The 16262-nt window shown below is 39.9% G+C and overlaps 1 protein-coding gene across 5 annotated transcripts in view; it reads right to left on the bottom strand.

The window, feature by feature from the left end:
- The window catches only part of znf521 (zinc finger protein 521), a 123964-nt gene that overhangs the window by 104951 nt on the left and 2751 nt on the right, over nt 1-16262 (bottom strand). For all 5 annotated transcript variants that reach the window (XM_088430038.1, XM_088430039.1, XM_088430041.1 and 2 more), the window contains one exon: nt 7368-7427. In XM_088430038.1, the coding sequence (XP_088286164.1) occupies nt 7368-7427 (60 nt within the window). The remainder of the gene's footprint in view (nt 1-7367; nt 7428-16262) is intronic.

The raw sequence follows: 16262 nt of genomic DNA on the forward strand, positions 1-16262 counted from the left end.
AGCTTAACAAAAAGAACGCTACAAATAACACGTAAAGATTTCCTGTGATGTATGTAATCGGCTATTCTAACCAGTTATTCATGAGATCTTGCACAACTAAAAAAAAAAAAAAAAGACCATTCTTCGGGTTTCTTTGTCTCATCGCCTCCATTCACCTCATCACTACTCTAAAATTTGTCCTTTTATACTCTTGCACCCCCCCGCCCCTTTCACCACCTGTCTCAGTGCGGGCAGACCACCGTAGAGGGGGAGGGGTACAAGTACAGTGGGATCCCCTGCTAGGGACCACAGGTCCCTGGTGGAGCTAATGGAGCGCAGAGGAGAATATCAGTTAAAGGCTTATAAATATTTAAGTGCAGATATATTCAATAATATAAAAGGTGGGGGTGTCCAGAGGACCCTTGGAGACGTCGGATGAAAGTTGTGGCATGATAAATGTCACGGAACACCAAGACAGAGTCTATCCCGTGATATACGCTAGATCTTCATTTGCGGGTGGATAGATTGGTTAGCATGTGTGTTTTTTCTTTTTTTAGTTTGTTTGTTATTTTTACGATTTTATGCGGTAGTTGAGATCGAGCATTTGGTAGCGTTGATATAGTCAACTGGTATCAAAACTGGACATTGAGAACATCTTCTCTCCTGTTAAAAATATGGCACAGTAATGAGAGAAGTAATAGAGTGTGAAATTACTGGTTTGACTGCTTTGTTCCCTGATGTACATGTATATGTTGCAATGGAGTTGCCACGGTTCTTCGGTTTGCTTTGTTGTGTCATGTCGGATTGATGTCTGATAATATTTCCACTCAGGTCTCTTATTGGTCAAACTGTCATGCCGAGCTGTCTTCCGAGTTTCTTCCAGTCTAGTTTCCGAGTCTATTGCTCACTCTGACTACTCTTCCGATTCCGTACATTGTCTGCTTCTGGGTCCAAATCCTCCTCCTCCTCACATGACAGTAGCACTTGAGCTAGATTTATTTATTGCCGTGACCTTTTATTTTGCTGAACTCTCTCTTCATTTCCTCTCTCAGCAGCCTTAGTTTACACCTGCTAAACCCAGTTAAGACCAATCCTGGTTTGCACAGAGCCTACATAACGCTACAGTGGAAGAAATCCTCTGCCTTGTTTTCAACAAAACAGAAACTACACCACTGCATTTTAATTATAGTTATGATTTTGCTAGGTGGAGCAGTGGTTTGCACGTCTGCCTCGCAGATCAAGGACCCGAGTTCAAATCCACCTCGCTCCAGACTTCCTGTGTGGAGTTTGCATGTTCTCCCCGAGCCCGCGCCGGGCGCTTTGGCTTCCTTCCACATTCCAATACAAATGCTTGTTGGACATACTAAATTGTCCATAGTTGTGATTGGGTGCATGAATGGTTGTTGGTCTCTGTGTGGCCTGCAATTGGCTGGCAACCAGTTCAGGATGCACCCTGTCTACCGCTGGGATAGGCACCAATAAACCTGCGACCCTCGTGAGGATAAGCGGATGGATGGACGTCTGATGATTTTACTTTGAGAGCCAAGTAAATTTTGAGATGGTACTCGGTGTAAAAGAAAAAAAAAAAAAGAGCAGTTCAAACAAGTAAAGTTAGTAATCCGGCAATTACACTTTCTATCCTTCCTTTGAACGAACTAGCCCAGCAAATGGCCATCCCTAGATGTGACATACAGCCGCTAACAGCTAAAAGGCTAACGGAAGACAAAACAAAGCAAATTTATTGAACTCTAAAGCAAAAGCGAAAGTAGGTTTCCGCCCAGCTTGCCCGTGGAAAAAGCAAGACTACATCGCGGCTTTCAAGCTTCTTTGTGCACCCGTCGGAAACATAATTACCCGCTCAAGCGCCTCTCCTTATTTCCCCACCACTTCCCGGAGATCATGATCCTGTGATGCCCCGCCCTTGCTTCCACATCACCCCCCTTCGCCAAACCACCCCCAAGTTCAAATTAAGAATTTATTTTAACCAGCGAGCGGCTTCTGCCGACACATGTCGGCGGGCCTGATCAAAGGTGAGCGCGCTTCTTTATCAGAGTGAGGGGTGGGGGGGGTGGGGGGGGCTGTCAGAGATGGGAGGACATTAAGATTGAATAACCTTCACACGCGTGGCAGCACCTCATTACTTAAATATCTAAAAACTTTGGTACACCCCCCACATCGTATATACATAGAGTACATCCGCATGTACAGTAGGTCACACATCCCAGTGTCCCGCATTATTAAACGGTGTTGGAGAAATTAATGCATCCGTCTATAACTGCTCTCTGGGGATCAATCCAAAATTTTGATACATCATGTATAATTTGCAGCTCAAAAAAGCATAACTCAAAAGAATAACGGTAATGAAACGGTCCCAAAACCTATTTGACCACATGCATCGCACCTGATGGACGTAAACAACGAAGGTTCACGTTTTACTCGCAAATCCAGGTCCGGAAAATCCCTGCCACAGTTTGGCTTTAGCCGCAGCTGCTTCTACCTAAACAGCAGTTAAAGATCACATGACAAAAATTCAAAACTATTACAAGAAAATAGCTGTCCAACGCAGCCAAAAACAGCGGTAAACGCAGCCCGTGGGGAAACGTTCTGCTACTTGTGGTCGTAAGCTAGCATGCAGCTAGCGTTATGTCGTAATTATGATGTCTGTCGCATAGAAATATTTCAGACTTAGATTGTTCCAAAATGGCGGGAAGGCTAAAGCTGTTTATAAGACAAATAATTTCATGTGTCGCCTAATAAACCGAACTCTCCCCCAAAAAAGAATTTAATTGTTTTACTTGGTTTAAACGCTTAGCCGTAAAAAATGTGTCACATTAGTTTTGTTTCAAAAAAATTAAGAAATCCCGAAAATTCTAATGAACTTTTATTTCCGTCCTTAATATATGATCGAGGTCATGGATTAAGGAATAAATAATGTCACTTGGACTAACAATTTTGACGATATGATTGGAATATTACAAGAATATCATGATTTTATAGAGTTAGCATAGCAAAATTCTCAGGAAAAAAAAACACTCAAATTTCTGAACTTATTTTGTCATTTTAAATATCAAATCAAAGGATTGGGGATGTTGGGATCTTCGATGATTCATGCGCACCAGAACCAAAGAAATCTGTGACTTTTTTTTCCACGTGGATGCGAATAATTTGTCGGAATAGTAATTGTCAACCCAGCGGTTCCAACGTTTCAATAGCTTGACAAAAGCGGAAAAAAATTATATAAAAATGCAAATCAAAGCATTTGAAAGAGAAACAACATCGCCTCATCTTCCTTGTCTTGTCGCTCTGGCAAAAAGAGCCGTGAGTGGAGCGCCACATCAGAAAAAAAAAAAGATGAATAATGGAGAACAAGATTTGGTGAGGCGCATACGAGCGAAAAAATCTCGTGTGCCGCCAGGCTGCTTCGAACATGGCAACACCCCGAAACGGAAAAACTAAAAGGGACGCATATACATTTTAAGAGCCTCGCACACCAAGTGCAGGCTAACAAAAAGTCTCATTAAATGGCAACGTTTTCGCCAAACGGAGCATTATACCGTCTTTCTGTCTTTTGTTAGCATTTGGCTTAGCGTCCTGTCAAACATGAATGAGAAGCAGGAAGCGGGGGCCTGAAGACCACTCGTGGGGGTCTTCCTGGGGGCGGGGCTGATTATGCCTGCAAATTGTCAGGGGGTCTTAATGGATATTGTGGCAGCGTCCATCAAAGTCGCAAGCTGGGCTGTCACCACGCTTGAAATGGAAAAATTAACAATGCGAGGAAAAAAGTCAGCATGTTGCCAAAATTGTACGGGAATATTAGGAGAAGAAATGTGAAATATGACAAGAAATTTCATGACTATTCATCAGAATAAAATTGGAATATTAACAGAACAATGACAATATCCATGTCCATTATAAGTAGTTGTCTAAAATACATTAAATATTCTAAAACTTGATAAAGCGAGAAAAATCTATTGTACTAACGAGTTGGAACTAAAAAAAAACTTTTTTGTGTGTTTTTTTTCATAAACACTAGAAAAATACACAATAAAGTCATCGTTAAAATAATATAATAAATAAATATAATATAAAAATAAAACAGAACTAAAACGTTATTATGCTTTAGTATTAAAATTATTGTCATGTATAATAAAACCAATAGAATATATGAAATTAATAAGAAAGCTTGAAAACTAAGGAAAAATAAGGAAAAAAAAAAGAATTTAAATCGAGTGCAATTTGGAATTTTAAGATTTTTTTTCCTCAGAATATATATATATATATATATATATATATATATATATATATATATATATATATATAAAACAAGAAACCTGCAAGACAATGAAAAATATTTTTGTTTTTTAAAAATAATTCATGTTATCATTGTTCTCATAAAGTAAAAAAAACATGAGAAAAATCCAAATGATGAATGCAATTTTTCTTGAATTTGTCAGGATTTTTTTCCCTCACAAAATACGCAAGGAATAATATCTAAACCCTAAAAATTTTTGAATTGTTTATTTTCTTTTTATCGTTAACTCATGAACGGGAATAAAGTCATGTTATTGGCATCAAAGGAATTGGAATCAAAGAAACATTTTTCATCATTTAGTGCTTTTTTTCAAAAGAAAAAAAAAACATACGAATAAAAGAAATTTCACGACCAAGGTTAAAAAAAATATGAAGGTGTGGACGGCTGCAGTTAGAACATCGCACCGTCTAATTTTCTTGATCAAATGAGTCATTCACAAGGCAAATGAGAAAAAGAGAGAAATTAATTTGCGTGCCCGCCCGATTTCTCGGCGGGCAGACGTCGATCACGCGGTGGCCTGTCGCCCCTCGCCGAGACGCGTGTTTCTGAGGGGGTCCTTGTAATCAGCCACAAAGACGGGAGGTCTCTACAAGTCGGGGTTACGGTGGACGGAGACACATTTTATTGCACCAAAGTGCCCGCTAATGTGCGTCAATACAAATTAGCACAGCGGAGCGCAAATATTGTTCTGCTGACATTTGGGTTCTTCTGCAGTACGCTTTAAAGGTCAGATCAAAAATTAAAAAAAATAGTGATCGTTGTCAGCGAGACTCGATAAACAACATCAGAAACAAAGCTTCAATTTTAACGCGTTTGAAAATATCCTTGCAGAGCTCGTGCGTTGTCTGGATTCTATGATGGTCGTGTTGTGTTAGCATTTGTGCTAATGCTAGCGGTTGGAGTTGGACCCTCCACCTTTAATGTTGATAATTCTTCCGTCCTTTAAAGGGATAATGTGTGAGATTTAGAGCATTTTTCATTACAGGGGGTGCTGCAGGTGCGATAAGAAACATGCCACGCCCCATGTAATATTTAATGATAACTAGACTATGATTATATTTAAAACATACTGTTGGTCATTAAGAACACATTCATTTGTAAGATTTTGAGATTTACTATCATTGAATTCATTCCTTTGAATGAAAAACGGTCAAAATGTTACACACTGTCCCTTTAAGCATTTGAGTGAAAATGAAAGGAAATTTTCTGTTTCCTCACCATAGATTGCAAGAAAACATACGGTGCTTTTCCAGATTTTGTCATACCCAAAGATGTTCAAGAGTACATTGTGGTTTTGTATAACAATGACTTGACTTGTTTTAGTGGAAAATTGCAGCATTAGTCAGCCTTTCGTATGTCAACAATACCGGCGAACAAGACATGATTGTTTGCGAAAACTAGCATATTAGCATTCAGACTTTGCTTGCTATATGCGAATTCTAAATAAAATAAAAAGTTACATTTGCTTTTCTGTCCGCTTTTGATTTCAACTTTTAAATGCTGAGCCGCTACACTGTATCATAGATACGGGGACGAGCATGGCTACCTGAAAGGTCCCCAGCCTTTTGGACCAAACCATCCATACTGCCTTGATAAATAGCCACATCTGAAACTTAACCTTTAGCAGAGACAAATGAAATGGAAAAAATACAGTGCGGTGCATTAGGGGCAGCCTTCATTCAGAGGGGAACTTAAGATTGGGGGGAGGCGGGTGGGGAGGTTCTACTCTTAACTTGACCTGAATTGCCGCTAGGTTCCTGGAGGGCTAGCTTTAATGCCTTGCTTGAAACGGGACGCATTCATCTACATATGACACGGTGGTGGGAACAAAGGAAAACACACACCGGGTCAACTTTAAACACTACTCCGTTTTTTTCTCTGCCGCAGCGTGATCGCTGTAAACGTCACCAATTGCCAAAGTCATAAAATGATGGGGAAAACTTAAAAGTTCATATATATATATATATATATATATATATATATATATATATATATATATATATATATATATATAAATGTATTTAAAAAATCCTTTTCAAATGCATCATAGCATACAGTAGCATAGCATAGAATGTTTGTCTTTGTTTTAGCCAAATAATGAGCATTATTTTAGATTGTTACGTAATCATTAAATGAAGGCGGTCTTGCTGTTACTTCACTGTTGACCTCTTCCGCCATGTTAGCGCAAAGGGAGTTTGAAAACTTGAATGTTAGGCCAGAGAAATCCTCCTCTCTTAGCTTCGCGCTAGCTAGCGAGCTAGTATGACAGACAAAACATGGATGGATTTAAAAGGTTACTGAAGACATTGGCTAGTCTACGGTGAGAAGTCCTGTAGATTAAAGTCATTTTTGTAGTTTTGAATAAAAAAATGAAACGCTTTCCTGTAGCGGGTGTGGCTAAGTTAGTGTGTTGCCCATTGTACACTACGAATGTGTTTCCAAAACTATTACAGCTTGGTAAAGCGCTTTAGACATATTCTGTAAATGTACCTCATCAAATTGTTCAATTTGGTTTTGTTTTTAGTACTCTGCTTCAAATAGATTCGGAATTTGGCGGTTAAATGGTAAGTGAAGAGCAGGAAGCGAACTCAGGCCTACACATATTAGTTGTAATTTCTGATAAAATAGCATTATGAGAAAAAAAAAGCACATTCTTGCAATTTTATGAAGACAAGGTGCATGATTCGCGACAAAAAGTTTGTACAAATGCAGGTCCACAATTAAATCGCAAAAATGAAGTGAAAAAATAGAGTTGCTTATGCAATAAAAACAAAAAATAAGAAATCTACGTGCTTGGGCAGCAAACATTGAAGAATAAAGTCATACACAAACAACAGAACAACTAATCTCAAACTTTTACACAAGTTAGGTTTCAATATTACCAAGAAGACTAATATTAAAAGAGTGAAGTCATAGTATTATGAGAATAACACACTCAGCAGCAATGCAGGTTACTCAATAAAAACCTCAACAACAGGAAACGAGTATCCTCGCGAACCCAACACACACGCATACACACGCAGACACATGATCCACTTTCCAGACGAAAATGATGAAATATGAAATGGAGCATTACCGCTCGGAATGGCGGCGTGCCCGGGACTGTGCTGCTGCTGCTCCTCTGTCACATTGTCTTCTGCTGCCAGAAACAGAGAAAGAAGAAGGGGGAGGGGGGGGCAGGGAAAGATATGGTTAATACTAGTGGAAAAACTAGTTTGACACTTTGAGATTTCCCTCTTTTTTTTTATTATTCATCACTGAAAAAGGAGGGGGTTGGTGGGGGGGGGGTTGCTGCCGTTATATTTGAACTGCTCTCGGCGGCTCCACCTGAGAGTTGGAAATCCACGCTAGTTATATTGGCAACAAAGCAAACGGAGAGCATGTAAATAAAATCAATGAATAAAGTACGCCTCCCGTGAAATGTCGCCCAGACGCGGATGAGTGAAACCTTTGGTAAGAAGGTGGATCAGACGCTGACTTGATATTGGACATGCCGAAAGGAAACGGGAGTCGCTGTGAAGTATGTTTACTTCTTTTAAGCCCAGGATGCGGAATAGTGATACTTCCTCAGCTTTATATATATATATATATATATATATATATATATATATATATATGCATACTAGCTTTGCAAAATATTGCTAATTTGCAAAGTTTGATACTTTTAAAAGGTAATACAGTAAAGGGGGAAACAAAATCCAGGATTTTACGACATTGAACCCTTGCGCACACACTTTGCAAACTATACACATTGCATTTTTTTCTTTTGGCTAAACTATCTTCTTTAATTGCAAATACTAATGCTGCAACATGTTCGGATAACACGCGCTGATGTTAGCCGCAGCAGGCACTTGCTGCTAACTGCCAAATGACTTCCGCCCTCTGTAATCACAGGCGTCAAACTCCAGTCCTCGAGGGCCGGTATACTGCATGTTTTCTGACCCACTCTCTCAAACACACCCGATTCAAAAGAATCATTTTCAAGCTCCCTCAGAGCTTGCTAATAAGCTCATCATTTGAATCGAGTGCGATGAGAGAGAAAAATGGAAAACGTGGAGGATGCCAGCCCTCGAGGACTGTAACTCAACACCTATGTATCTAGATCAGGGGGGCTCAAACCCGGTCCTCAAAGGCCGGTATTCTGCATGTTTTTTAGGTTTCTTTCACATGATTCAAATGATCAGGAGCGTTATGAGCAAAACATTTGAATCAGGCGTGTCAGGAAAACAAACCTAGAAAATATGCAGGATACCGGCCCTTGAGGACCGGGTTTGGACAGCCCTGATCTGAAATATGATACCTTTCTATTAAATGACCTTCACCTCTCAGTTAACTACCATAATTCCCTTCAAGACATTGAACTATCACATTAACTTCCAACCTCCCCGCGACCTTCACGCATAGCAACATGGACCACTTTTTGACGACCCCGAGAAAGAACTGCTTGCGTTCGTCAAAAAAAAAAAAAAAAAAAAACTCCTGGAAAGCTTTCACGTCAGAGGCTCGGCGAGGTTTCCGAGCGGCGTGTCAAGCGTTAGGAGTGAAATGGATTTTAACAGTGGGAAGAGAACAAAAGCGTCTCCCACCTGTTCCATGTAAAATGAAGGTCTCGCTGAGGGCTTCTTACGCCTCTGCGTTCCACCCGTGAAGTTGAATTGCATTCTCCATTATGTATTTTCCAGCCTTTCATTTTCGCCAGTGCGGAGGGGGAAGTGTGACAGGACCTCCCGGCAGGGAGCGCGCCATTGACTACCGACGCAGGAAGTGCAGCACTTTCAAAAGCGCGCAAAATATCCTGTACTTTGCATAATTAAGACGAGATCCTATGGCGGCAGAAGCCTTTCGCCTCGGGGGAGCCCGAGTCAGACGCGAGCGGGGAGTTGAACCGCCGTGAAAAATGAAGGGGAAAAGTTTGGTTGGCGCAAAGGAGAATAGGAGCCAGAAAAAAAAAAAAAAAACACGGGTATACGATAAGTCAGAAAGGGGTAGAAAGAGGAAGGCGTACGGTTATCTGGAAAAAATAACAAGCAATTTCACGCAAAAATAGCGATATGATCAAAATCGATTGAAAACGTTAGACAAAATGAGTTGCAACATAGCAAGAAAAAAAAACAAGGATATCATTGTTAAATTATGAAAACAAAAAGTAATAGGGGGAAAAAAAAACAAAATTTTGCAAAACCACAGCCGGAATATATGACAATAATACAATACTTTGCAATATGATGAAAAAAGTAATCAAAAGTAACATTAAAAAATACTATACTATGATGAAAAAAAATGGGAAAAAAAGCCTTCAAAAATTACAGTATAAGAATATGAGACTGAAATTGCGATTTAAGAAAATAATCTAAAATAAGAACTAGTGTAATATGATAATAGTCTCAGTGATATATGAACAAGAACATTTTCATTGAATGAGATAATAGAAAAAAGATATTCTGTTTATACTTTCACTAGAATGAATCCGAATTTTATGAAAATAAACTTGAAATGTATTATCACCAAATATTCCACGTTTTTTTGTTGATTTTTGCAGATTTTTTTCATTATTTTACACTTTAACATATTACAATGTAAACGGAAAACCCTTTCCCCCCAAAAAAAACAAACTGATTTCTGTTTGATTTTTCTCTGTTAAACACTAAAAGGTATTTTAAAAAAAGTGAAATCTTCTGCAAATACATATCTTTATTGTTAAAACTGTTGCGGAACCAAAACAGAAGCTATTTTATGTTACATATTTTTAATGTGTCCGATTAATCGATTCTCGGCTTTTTACTCTGACATCGGTCTAAAAACAATTCATGTTATGAGGTTATATGAGAAAACAGGGACGTTGAAAAAAATGCTTTGACCAAAAACATAGTATTCCGTATATTTCTGTTAAATGACGATATTTTCCCTTCTTGCATAACGACATCGTTCCCGTAAGCTCATCATTTACCCTCCGTTCCTGTTAGTATCTCCCGAACGGTCCTTTTCATCGTCCCGCCAAAACGGATTTCGGTCGAACCTTCTGAAGGCCCGCCAGCGATCACCTCTCTGATTGTAAACCTCGCCCGACGCCGTATACGCCAAAGAAATCACAGGGCCGCCAATTAATTAGCGGCGTCATTTAATGCAAGGCGGCACGGTCGGACGGCGCGGAGGGACGTCCCTCAGCGCCGCCGCAGAAGACGGAATGTGCCAAGGCGCTCCTGCCGGAGCGGGCCTCGGTGACTGACGCCCCGAGAGTTTAATGAGTTTCTCCGACGCCGTGGAGCTCCTCGCGTCTGAGATCATTTAAATGGGGCCGGGGATGGGGGGTCCTAATAAATCCCCCGTGGTTCCATCAGAGATCGGTGGCAGGGATTTCTCTTTTTGTTTTGATTACCATCCCTGTTGGTGAGATGAGGGGGTTCAGGCAGAAAATGTTCTTTTATGATATCATAAGAAGCCGAGGCGGTCGGGGGATGATTTGTCGCCCGCTGGAAGCGTATTAAAAGTTTGGTCATTAAGACAACTCGGAGAAGTGTGGCGCATCCGTGTCTCCCGACCGCCCGGCACGGTCACGGAAATGTTTAGAGCGGGAAATCGCTGAACTGGCTTGTGTTTCGACTGCGGCATGCTGATATGCACGTTTGGCGCAAAGTTTATCTCGCGATTCGGTTTCTATAGTCGCACTTCTCCAACCTATTACGCCAACGATAAACTGAATGAAAACTCTTTAAGTTACCAGTAATAGGAGACTGGAGAAAAGGCAAATACAATCTTTTGCAAAAGAGGGAGATAGCGCGCAAACGCAAGACGCGAATGCATACAATCAAAAAATATCGTATAAGACACCGCGGACGCATATAAAGCAATGTCACCCGTTAGTCTGTCCCTCGGAACCTACTCGTGTGAGCAACGCACCAGAATTGTACATACATATTCAAATTAGTACCAAAATACTATAGTAAGTGCTTCGAATATATAATATACATGTATACAATCTGAAAAGATCATAAATAAAAAATATAGAAAGTATTTATTTACCTTTGAGTAATGCTCATATTCCTTATTAAGGGTAGCCTAGGCTAGGGTAGCTTCGTATTTCTAGATTTTCCCCAGCATAGTTTCCCAATAAATCATCTTCTTACTTCTCTCCTTAACATCACTAGCAATCTTGGGACCCACAGCTAACCCACTTAAGTTTGAATTAAGCAGTAAATTGCACTACAAATGCGCTTTTGTAGCCATTCACAATCGAACAAAGCTTTACCATTCCGTCATTATGAAACGAGTGAGGCCGACCAATAGCAGACCAGCATTGTAGTCACAGGTTGCATGGAAGCAGTGCGACGGCAATAGTAAATAATTGAAATGACCTAAAAACGCCAGCAAATGGAGGCAAAAGAACACACACAGCCAAGCCCCTAGGGTCATGACAGTTGCAAAACTGGGAAAATGTTAGTAATATTCCTTTTTAGTAATATTCCTGCGTGTGACAAAGGATGGACTCGGACGTTGATTCAGTCTGCTCGCTTGTTTTATCGAAAATAATGCCGTAGCAACTTACACGAGCTGCTGTTAGCTGCAAAAGCTACTGGCTGCTAACAGCCAACTGGAATCCGCCAACTAGATTGTACCTTTCCAGTAAATATTGTAAGTTAGAATACGGCCCATATAAAAATGCACAATTGTGCGGCAAAACTCAGCTTATGTGGCTAACCGATCAATCTTCCCCGAATCGTGTTAAATTAAAAAAAAAAAAAAACTTCATTATTTAAATCATCGTTCATAGGACGCGACTTATATTCGTGCAACTACGATAAAACGCGTTGCTGGGGGACCAGATGAAGGTGCGCTGTCACGTAACATTCGTCATCACTCAGCAAAGACGAACAATTTTAATGAACACTTTCCGAAATCTTATCTCATAGCGACACGGCGCGGACATAAAATCGCTGCCATCAGTTAATTAATGTTTGACAAGGTACAATCTAACACCCCCCCCAAAAATAAAAAACCCTTTTGTTGCTACAATACCAAACCCCAGTGGGAATCATCTCCTTTGATTATCGGAGTGTAAGGTGTGTTTGTTGGAAGGGGGGGGGGGGGGCAACAAAAACAACGCCCCCTCCCACAACAAGTGTTACCGCATTAAAGGCCACTAATTAACATAGTCGCCACATACTGTATACACACACACACACAAATGAAGGGGGAGTAACTGTCACTTTGAGTGACAATCCCCCGACGGGACTAATAGATGCCATACAGTCGGCCATTTTTCTTTTCTAGTAACCCATCCTACGCCTTCGAGCGGGCGCGTCTTCCCGTATTGGCGTGACTCATCCGCTTGGTTACAAGCAGCCCCAACGATCCGGCGGCCAACACAATGGCGCTGTAATCCGCCCTGACTGACCGCCAAGGAGACGCTCGCCACGGGGACTACAACTCAATTTAGCTGGGGGTCCCCGGGTCAACCCTCTTCAATTAGGCCCGGGAGGAAGCGGCTGGAGGACGCGCACACATGGCTAACTTTCTTAATGAGCATTATTTGAACCGATGATTAGTGTCATAAATAATTTGCAATGGAGCGGCGTGTTAATCACGTTGCGTAATGCCCGTAGTATTTCATTTATATATAGAAAAGGAGGATTCGTTACGAGAGCGCGCCGCAGTTTTTGCGGGTAAAGTCAGGGCGGCTGCATGCAAATAAGCCGGTCAACATCTCATTTTCTTTTGCAAAAAAGGGAAAAGCGGCGAGGATCAATCACTGTCTGGCTATCAGACGATCCGTGACAGCGAGACAGACACACGCCACCAAATAAGAGGAGATATCGGCCAGCTCCCGCGACGCTCCCGTCCGGCGCGCCTCAGCCGCGTGTCAAGCGCGCTGACAGCCTTGCTAATGGGATTTTTTTTTTTTTTCCCCCCCCTTTAAACCAACGGCTCCATCATAATTTTCTTAATGACAATACTGGCCATATTTTTGTGTCACATTAGAAAAGTGTTAATGGGTGTTATGCCACGGTCCATTAATGGCCAACAGCCCGGAAGACGGCGCTATGTGACGCGAGCGCCGCGGGAAGATAGCGCGACTTTTCCTTACAGCTGATTCGACGCTATTTATTTCGGTAGGGTCAACGTGGCCAAAGGGGGCGTGGTCACGGATCTGTATGGAGACCAGGGAAGGACTAAAAGCTCAAATAGGACCTAAGGTGAGGAAGACATTTGCAAAATTGCAAAGAAATGATTGGAATGTGCGTTTTGAAAAGTAGAATTTCATTTATGAATCGATGAAATTATGTTTCTTTTTTTTGTACAATTTTCATTGGCATTAGCTTATAGGACCCATTTGCAAATATTTGCAGAGACAAAACTAATATAAATCGTTTAAGCCAAACATAAGTGCCCTTTTTATCCACCAATAGATTCAATTTCCCAATAAGTATATTTGTTACTTTTCAGCCAGACCGAAGTCTACAAAATAAAAATTGAAAACTGGGTCAATTTCCCCCAAACAGGTTTCTACAAGTTATTTCGTCAAAAACAGCGTTATGAAATAAAATGCCGCTTTAGCTTTGCTGGTTTCATCGCCTCATTAGCAATTGTAAACACAAAACGCATTTTGAATTGTTTGAATTGATATCTGTTTTGAAAATTCATGTATACGTTAACAATTTAATAGAAAATAAAATGAAATTCACAAATATATATATTTTTTTCCAATTAATAACATGCAATGATATTAAATTATTGCATTTTCACTACTTTTTAGCAGTGTCAACATAGCGGAAGGGCGCAATCAAAAGAAAATGCCTAATTGTTATCCATTTAAACCTTATGCAATATTTTGATCATTTTTTGGTTATTTTCTCCCACAATCGTCCCACAATATTTCATCCAATGGGTGGCACGGTCCTGGTAGTGAGAGAACTAAGTGGCCGTGCCATTTTGAACTTTGGGTGAAATTTCAGCTCCCTGGCGTCTTCTTTCAACGCTTTCGCTGTAATGTGAAATCAATTTGATCTCAAGCTCGAAGGATTGGACAGAATACTGCACAAGGGTTTAAAAAAATCCTCCTTTCTTTATTTTTAATTTAGCTTTGTTAAATTTGACAAAAAGAATGACTGGCATTATAAACAAACTTGGTTGTTTTCAAGCATTTTTCTAGCAGCCGTTTTTTTATTCACATTAGGAAGACGGTAATGGCTTTTGCAACAGTCCATTAATGGCAAAGAGCCCAGAAGACTGCACGTTCTGACGCAACGGCGGCAAAGATGGAGCGCACGTTTCCCCGAAACCCTAGATTGATATTTTGATAATTCAACACTTTTAGCTTTTAGTTTTAGCAATGTCAGCGTTGCTATGCAACGTTACTATCCCTTCAAAAACGTCCGAATGTTTACTAATGCGGTTTTGTTCAAATGAAAGGAAAATGGATCACTGCCATTATAAAAGTGTATTTTTTACGTGGGTTTTTTTGGACACTTTTTGAGTGGTCCCATTACAGACATGTTGTGAACATGGATAGATTCAGACGTTGGTTCGGTCTGCTTGCTTCCTTTCATCAAAAGAAGCTGCTAACACACAACTGATTTCACCACTCCCACCTATATATATATATATATATATATATATATATATATATATATATATATATGCGCCAGAGTCCACTCATGACAAACAACCCAAAAAAACAAACTCTGAAACAACAACATCCTGAATAGAACACACATTTTCCCAAAAATTCTTGAATTCATATTTTGCTAATTGCATTGTGAAAGGGGGAGTGGTTTAAGGAATCAGTCCATTTAAAAACATATATCTGCCTTTCTTTCTGTTTTTTACCGCAGCATTTGACGAATAAACTTTCACGGTCAAGAGAGAAGCATGCATGTCCATTTTTTGTCTTTTTCTTTTGCATTTTAGGACACTTTGACAATATTTTGGGTGGTCGCATTGGAATTTTAACGGCTTGTTATGAGGCGCAGTCCATTCATGTAAACGGACAACACATTCTGAAAATAATAATAGAGCACATATTTTCCCCAAACACTCTAATTATTTTATTTCCAATTCAATAATGTGAAAGGGGGCGTGGCCACAGAGCTGTCCTTTGTATACTTTTGTCGCAAACCTGTTAATGGGTGTTATGCTGGTATGCTAAGCTCCATTGATGGCCAAAAATAGGGGGAAAAATTGTGGGAATTCAACTGCAAAGAATTTATGGTTTGGATACTCGTTTTTTTTTTTCTAAATATACACTACATTAACTTGATTACATTTAAGTTTTTAGCTGTTTGTTTTCATTTGAAGTCCACTTTTTGTACTCGTTTAATCTTTGTTTTAAATGTGTTGTTATTCAACACGATTTTCTCGTATTGTCAGCATCTTCAAAGAGGGAGTGGTCAAAACTAAGTAGTTAATCAGGGATGTCAAACCTCAGGTTTGTGGGCCAACCAAGTCCCTTGTTAGCATTTGATCAGGCCCAAATTTTGACAGGTATAAACTAAACTGTAAACAAAAATCTAAACTACATTTCATTAACACAATCTTAGGATATACACGGTCTATAAAAGATTGAAAACCATCGTAAAAATTCTTTGGCTTCTTCTGCAATTCAAAGAGATTCTCAAAAATGACATTACATACGTTTGGCAAAATACTCTTTGGAAAATTGGCAAAAGCATCCAGTGAATTTGCTGCAAGTGAATTACAATGTGCTCAAATACCCTAAAAGTTACCCTAAAGGATGTTGCGTAGCGCAAGACTACATTGGTGGTCCTTAGACAAGGAATCCAAAATGCAAACAATTTTCGCAAGTTTTCCTTTTCCTGATGTGTTTTTTATTTCCTTACTGTGTACAGAAATGAGATTCATCACTATCATATTTTTCAGAGCGGCCCTCATGGACTAAAAACGGCGGCTGCAAGAAAAATGTGCGCAATATGTGTCATTATGGAGTTTTTCACGATTGTTTTGGTTTAGTTCGATG

The sequence above is a fragment of the Hippichthys cyanospilos genome, chromosome 12, assembly GCF_059441005.1.
Source record: "Hippichthys cyanospilos isolate Australia breed blue-spotted pipefish chromosome 12, RoL_Hcya_1.0, whole genome shotgun sequence".
Taxonomy (NCBI): domain Eukaryota; kingdom Metazoa; phylum Chordata; class Actinopteri; order Syngnathiformes; family Syngnathidae; genus Hippichthys; species Hippichthys cyanospilos.